General features: G+C 37.8%; 1 protein-coding gene across 2 annotated transcripts in view; it reads left to right on the top strand.

Moving 5' to 3' along the window:
* LOC106521108 (partitioning defective 3 homolog) overlaps positions 1–6,794 on the top strand; it is a 330,008-nt gene that overhangs the window by 211,503 nt on the left and 111,711 nt on the right. For both annotated transcript variants that reach the window (XM_014013528.1, XM_014013529.1), the window contains 2 exon segments: positions 4,638–4,777; positions 5,229–5,357. In XM_014013528.1, coding sequence (XP_013868982.1) covers positions 4,638–4,777; positions 5,229–5,357 — 269 coding nt within the window.

Genomic DNA, 6,794 nt, shown 5'->3' with positions numbered 1-6,794 from the left:
GACATCCGTAACATTTATGCCAATATTTTAGTTTATTTTCACTATTCATAAAGCTTTGCAGTCTAATTCATGACAATTGATAACTTTTAAAAGTTTTTATGCTCTTGCCCAAAAGACTGTTACAAACAATTTTACTTACAATTTAAATAAGGCTTACTAAAATGAGCGAGCCTCTCAAGGAAACTTGAATCCATTTGTGAACTTCAAATGGAGCTAAATCATCATCCAAACTTTGAATAAGAAAAATTTAAGAATAGTAAAACTGTTGGACTTTGGGGAGGGAGATGTGGCTCGGAAATCTATCCTGCCATTTCCATTTAATTACCATCAGACTTTATCACTACTAATGCACTTTTCGACAGGCTGAGGCAGTTTTGTTGTCGACTCAATGTAATTGTTGTGATTCGGTCTAAGTGGCTCAGAGTTCCAAGTGGCAGGAGCAGATCTTGAATGGCACATTAACAAGAGTGCCTTAATCAAATTCTTCTGTTGAAAACAACATACGCAGCCCATTAAGTCATTGTCATGTCCCTCAGCCTCTCAGTGTTTGCTGTTTAATTGGCTTATTGGAGCCAGGATTCAAACTAAACTAGAAAGGGGATACAATTACTTTTATCCTGGTCTTCTATTACCCAAAATAAAGACGTCAGTGGTTAATTACCGAAGGCCTATTAGAGATGCATTCTCCTAATTGCCTGATTGAACCATTAATGATAGAATCTTCAGATGGAGGCAGGAGTTTGATTCTGCTCATTAGACTGTTTCTTGAGCACTGAAGGGGAACTGAGTTGGGATGAGATCATAGTAAAAAAATAAATAAATAAAACAAGTACTGTGATATGTAGGGTTTGACAAAAAATATCATGTAGAAGGACTCACCAGGATTTTATAAACATTTTCATTTTGATTTTAAGGAATTGGTACAGTACTCCACTGGCAGACCCTCACTTTATGTTTGGATCTGTCAGGTAGGACTGCCATCCTCCCCCACCATCGGAGCCAACTCACTACCAGGTAGTGGTCAGTTGACAGCTCCGCCCCTCTTTTCAGCCAAGTGTCTAAGACATGCAGCCGCAGATCAGATGAGACGACAACAAAATCAATCATTGAACTGCGGCACCCTTATGTTTGAACATAGTGTTTGTTATGGACAATCCATGATGAGCACAGAAGTCCAATAACAAAACACCGCTCGGGTTCAGATCGGGGCGTCCATTCCTCCCAATCACACCCCTTCAAGTCTCACTGTCATTGCCCATGTGAGTATTGAAGTCTCCCATTTGGCGCACTCTCCAGGACCCCCTCCAATGACTCCAAAAAAGGTGGGTAATCTGAACTGCTGTTGGGCGCGTAGGCACAAACAGTCAGAACCCATCCCCCCACATGTAGGCGGAAGGAGGCACTCTTGTTCACCGGGGTGAACACCAACATACAGGCACCGAGATGGGAGTAATAAGTATGCCCACTCCTGCTCTGCACCTCTCAGCATGGGCAACTCCAGAGTGGAAGAGTGTCACACCCCTCTCAAGGAGACTGGTTCCAGAGCCAGAGAGGTGCGTCGAGGTGAGTCCAACTATATCTAGTCGGAACCTCTCAACCTCACACACCAGCTCAGGCTCCTTCCCCACCAGGGAGGAGACGTTCCACGTCCCTAGAGCCAGGGACATACTTTTATATATATATATATATATAAATATAAATTTATGGCAGGTCAAACTTCAGTGAGTTAAGCAGTGACAGGGCTTTTCTCAATAATTAATATCTGTAAAATCTAACTAACTGTAATTAAAAAGAAATAAATTATTAGTAGACCTGTGTGRCTTCATTTGGATTTTAGTAAAATCTTTCAGAAAATAATCATTAYGTTTTCACTGCTTAGCTTGTATAATTGATCAAGTTCAAGATGGCTGTCACAGCTCATCGATATTACGTAGCTAACATAAAAAATGTGTATAACTCAGTTTTTTATGGCAGGTAGATTTTAAGCTGTGGTAGTAGCTGAGGGTTGTATACAACATATTCTACAAGGGCCAACACAAATCAATAATCAATTTAATTTGAAGTTATAAGGCAATAAAATAGAAATATTAACAAACCAGTTTSTTTTTTGTGTAATGTGTTTGGTTGGCAAAATGTTGGACAAAGTTCTGCTGTATATATTCAATGCTGGTGTTGGTGCAAAACAAACTGACAGAAAATAAATCTTTGAAATACATGAAATAGGGTTTTTGCTTATAAATGAAAACATCTTTATTCCCTTTATGCACTTAATAACACCATCACCTAGAAAGGCATTTCTACAGCAACTTTGTGACCTTCTATTAAAAAGTTTGACAGTTCGAAAGACAAACTGCATATTTAATGCTCAGCATGAACGATGACAGCTATTTCCGTCTGCTAGTTATCAAACCACTCTGATGGAGAGATCAGAGAGCGTCATTATCTTCAGCAGCTCAACTTTCTAACTCCATAAGCAATCTCTTTATAAACCTGCAGCAAGTTTGTTTGTCAGGAGCCACGAGAAAGTTGCAATCCATGGTTTGTGTTTTTCCCCCCTCCTTTTAGTAGTGTTTGTTGTTCATCAGCACATCACTGTCAGCAGGCTGACAGTTCGACAGAGTGCTAAAGAGACACACAGGGAAAAGTAGGTCATGATGAGCTATCAGAGGTGCTGACAGCTCTGTGAATTTAGCAGCTACTTTGACACGAATACTAATCACTGCTGTCACTGTTAAAAAAATCCTCATCTTGAACCACATAATGCAACTTTCCAGCTTGACGGCTAGGAAATGCCAACAGCTAGGGTACCGTTAGGAACAATCTCCATGATGACTTCCTGAAAAAAAAAAATCATCCAGCAGATCTCCTGAACTGATCAAAAATCTGGCAGGGAAAAAAAAAAACAGGTACATATATTTTATTGTTAACATTTAAACAAATTCATTGATGAAGATGGAATAAAAATGTACTGGAAGATTCTTTATAGATACTATAATACTTACATTTAGATTAAATATGTAGCCAACATGCATAAAATACGTAGTCATAACAATTTTTTCATACGTTGACATAAGTTGTCTAAAATGTTATGGTGTGACAGGACCTTTAGAACTAGATACTGGATAATCTTGAAAAGTCTAATTAGTTCATGKAGAAAAACAGTTGCACAAAAAACAAAAAAAGTATGTAATAAAACGAGCSATCCTTGCATTCAAACAAAAAAAATTAAATGATGTGTTAATGTTTGGAAAATGTGTTTGGGTTAAGCCTAAGCTTCTACTACAACAAATTTAAGCAGTGYAATTGAGTTATAACCATTTTTGCACTTACTAAGTTTAAATAGCTATGATGACCTTTTTGAATCAAGTCAATTCCAAAGGTTCAGAATTTTCATGTATACAGGCATCAACAATAGTCTGCCTTTTAAAAAGGTGAGCAAAAAATGTTGAATGAAAAGTTGGTGCATGAATATTGTTACATCTTTAAAATGAGAAGAAAAAAAGTCAGGAAGAAAAACATCTTCAAACTATTACGGTCCTGATAACAATGTTCTACATGTGCAGCAATCACATCAAAGTTAGTCCCAGTTTAATGTGTTTACAGATGCAAGGTCAGGTTTTGACCACATGCTCCATGATTCGTTTTGGGACAATATTTGCTTTATGCACTTATAGATTACACCCGGACAGATGCAGAGAAACAAGACAAACAACCATCCATTGCATACATTCACACAAAACGTCAATTCACAGTCTTCAATTACATTTTACATAATAACTTGTATGTTTTGGGGTTCTGGGAGGAAACAGAATACTTGGAGAAAATCATGCATACACAAAGAGAACATYGWAACTCCACWCAGAAAGRCCTTAGAAAAGGTTTGYAACTCAAGATGTCCTGATTGTGAGACTTTAATAACAGATATACCACCATGTAGCCCCGTCTTTATCCTTCTATTTGATGTCCACAGAAACAATCTTGACCCTGAGCCTAGAGACCTAAAACAAATTGTTTTGCACTAAAGATACCTAAAAAATATTTTGTTAAATAAAGGCTTTATTTCAGACATTGTATGACAAAAAATCACATAGACTTGTGATACAGTCTGATAAACATYGAATAATTGCAGTTGATGCCATTGTGCAAACTTCTTTCACCGATATAAACACAGAACAAAAGACCCTGATACAACTCATTAAGTTTGAAGGGAGAAGTTTGACAGGTTGTCCAAAACCACTGCTCTGGGGGCCAAAATCTGCAAAAATGTGCTATTTCTGTCTCAAAACCAACTTCTGACTGTAARGCATTTTAGCAAACATTTTGACCATAACTTTCAGATTTTTTTTATTTTATTTTTTTACCTGAATAAAACCACTTTTTATGGATTGTTTTGGGACATCTGAAATACTTTTAAATATCTGTGCCTCTTTCTTATGAAAACCTTGGTTTTCAGAAATATATGTATTTCAGAACTAAAGGGACATGAAATCTTGTAGATGTTTAAACACAATCAAAGTTGCCTAAAATGCCTGTTGAAGACACTTAAAAAATAAAAAAAAATAATGGTGCAATTGCATACCTGGTAACTCATGTAAGCTTGTTGTACAATATAAACAAATCTTTTTTTACTTTCTCAGGTCCAGAGGGTCTTGGTTTCAGCATCACGTCTAGAGACGTCCCTATTGGTGGAAGTGCTCCCATTTTCATCAAAAACATCCTTCCTCGAGGGGCCGCCATCCAAGATGGTCGACTGAAAGCTGGAGACCAACTTCTAGAGGTGGAGCAGGGGCCTTCGAACAACCTCAAACCACCAAACCTTTTGTAGTGTTCAGCAAGTGTGTTCATGGAGGTCGTCAGATGTTTCAGAGACTAATTACTTCTTAGCTGACGTGGCTTTTGTTTTTTCAAATTCTGTCATTCAGTGCTTTTGTTAGAACAAGAAAAACACTTCACATTTGCTACAGCTGGTAACAATTTAACAGCAGCTTTGAGTTTCCATTGAAATGTCATTAGTTGAAACAATATTTTGATTCTTTCAGTCAGACTGAAATGAAAATCAGCTTGAGCTCATTTTAGAGAGCATGAACCCTCGTTTATTTCCAGCTTCAGATGACTGGGGCTGTAATCTGCAAACGCTTGGGTAGAGGACACATTTTACATATACATCCTGCATGCATATCCTATTTYTAATTGTGCGTTTGTGTATTTGTGTGCATCTATGTGTGCAGGTAAGTGGAGTGGACCTGAGTGGAAAGAGCCAAGAAGAGGTGGTGGCCCTGCTTCGAGCTGCACCCATGGGGGGGCTTGTGAACCTGTTGGTGCTTCGTCCAGAGGACTCCGCGCTGCCCCGAGAAGTGGTCAGTACTGGGCTAAAACATTGTTTTTATTCCCATTTTCTTCACTGCACCTTTCGCATTTAGTCACTTTTTAAATTCGATGACAAACTTGCAATGATGTGAAAGAAAATCAGTCAGCTTCTGGATGCTCTGTGACAGTCAGGGCTTTTCAGCTAAACTGATAAGAGGGTCACAGTTGTTGAAAGCCAGCATCTCAGAGGCCGATATCTTAATGACAATTATTGTATTTTATGTAAATTTCATTTAAGATTTAAAATCTAGTTTTATCATAAATGAATTCGCCGGTGGGCCAGATGGTGTATGGTCATAGTGGGTGAGTAGGATGGTAATGGGCTTCTTATTGTGCATGATAAGCTGTGAAAGATGCACAAAACTTATCAATGTGGAGACAGAAAACAGCCTTCTGTTTTGTTCTGGGCTCTTGTAACGTTAGTTGCAGTATGTTTATTTCTTTGCTAATAGATTGGTACAAACAAAACTAATTTACAGTGGGTACAGAAAGTATTCAGACCCCTTTAAATTTTTCACTTTTTGTTTCATTGCAGCCATTAGCCAAAATCGAAAATGTTTATTTTATTTCTCATTAATGTACACTCAGCACCCCATCTTGACAGAAAAAAAATAATAAATAAAAACCCGAAATGTAGAAATGTTGCAAATTTATTAAAAAAACTGAAATATCACATTGTCGTACTGTATATATTCAGACCCTTTGCTAAGACAAGCATATTTAAGTCACATTATTTATAACCTTTATTTAACCAGGAAGTCCCATTGAGATTAAAAACCTCTTTTTCAAGAGAGACACATGCTGTTCATTTCCTTCTAGTCCTCCTTGAAATGGTTCTACTCCTTCATTGGAGTCCAGCTGCGTTTAATTAAACTGATTGGACTTGATTAGGAAAGACACACACCTGAGATATTTTTGTTTCTAAGTTAGGACATGAAAGGGTTAATTATTTTTAAAAAACACCTTGGCATGCATGTAAAACACCATCTAAACTTTTAATTTTATGTGACAGATCGTATTTTAACCCTCCCATATCCTTGCGCAAAGGACATGAATCCTGTGAATTTCCAACTGTCCCTGCTCACTGGAGCGTGAAGCGTTAACTAAGATTTTGGTGTCATTCGAAGCAGAATGATCCCCTCTACCAAAAGTTATGRCCACATTTTCAAAATCATATTCTTTGTTACTTTTATGGCGATTTTTCTGAGAGTATCATTTTTTCTGATACACCCTTCATGAGACTGACCGAAACCCAACTGATCATCTCTGGAGAGACCTGAAAATGGGTGTCCACCAACATTCACCATCTAACCTGAGGATCTGCAAGGAAGAATGGCAGATGCTGCTCAAATCCAGGTGTGAAAAACATGTTGCATCATTCCCAAGAAGACTCATGGCTGCACTAGCTCAAAAGGCTGCTTCTACTT

The sequence above is a fragment of the Austrofundulus limnaeus genome, unplaced genomic scaffold (genome assembly GCF_001266775.1).
Source record: "Austrofundulus limnaeus strain Quisiro unplaced genomic scaffold, Austrofundulus_limnaeus-1.0 Scaffold103, whole genome shotgun sequence".
Lineage (NCBI taxonomy): Eukaryota > Metazoa > Chordata > Actinopteri > Cyprinodontiformes > Rivulidae > Austrofundulus > Austrofundulus limnaeus.
The sequence above is the reverse complement of the archived record's forward strand: the minus strand, read 5'-3'. Positions and strand labels throughout refer to the sequence as shown.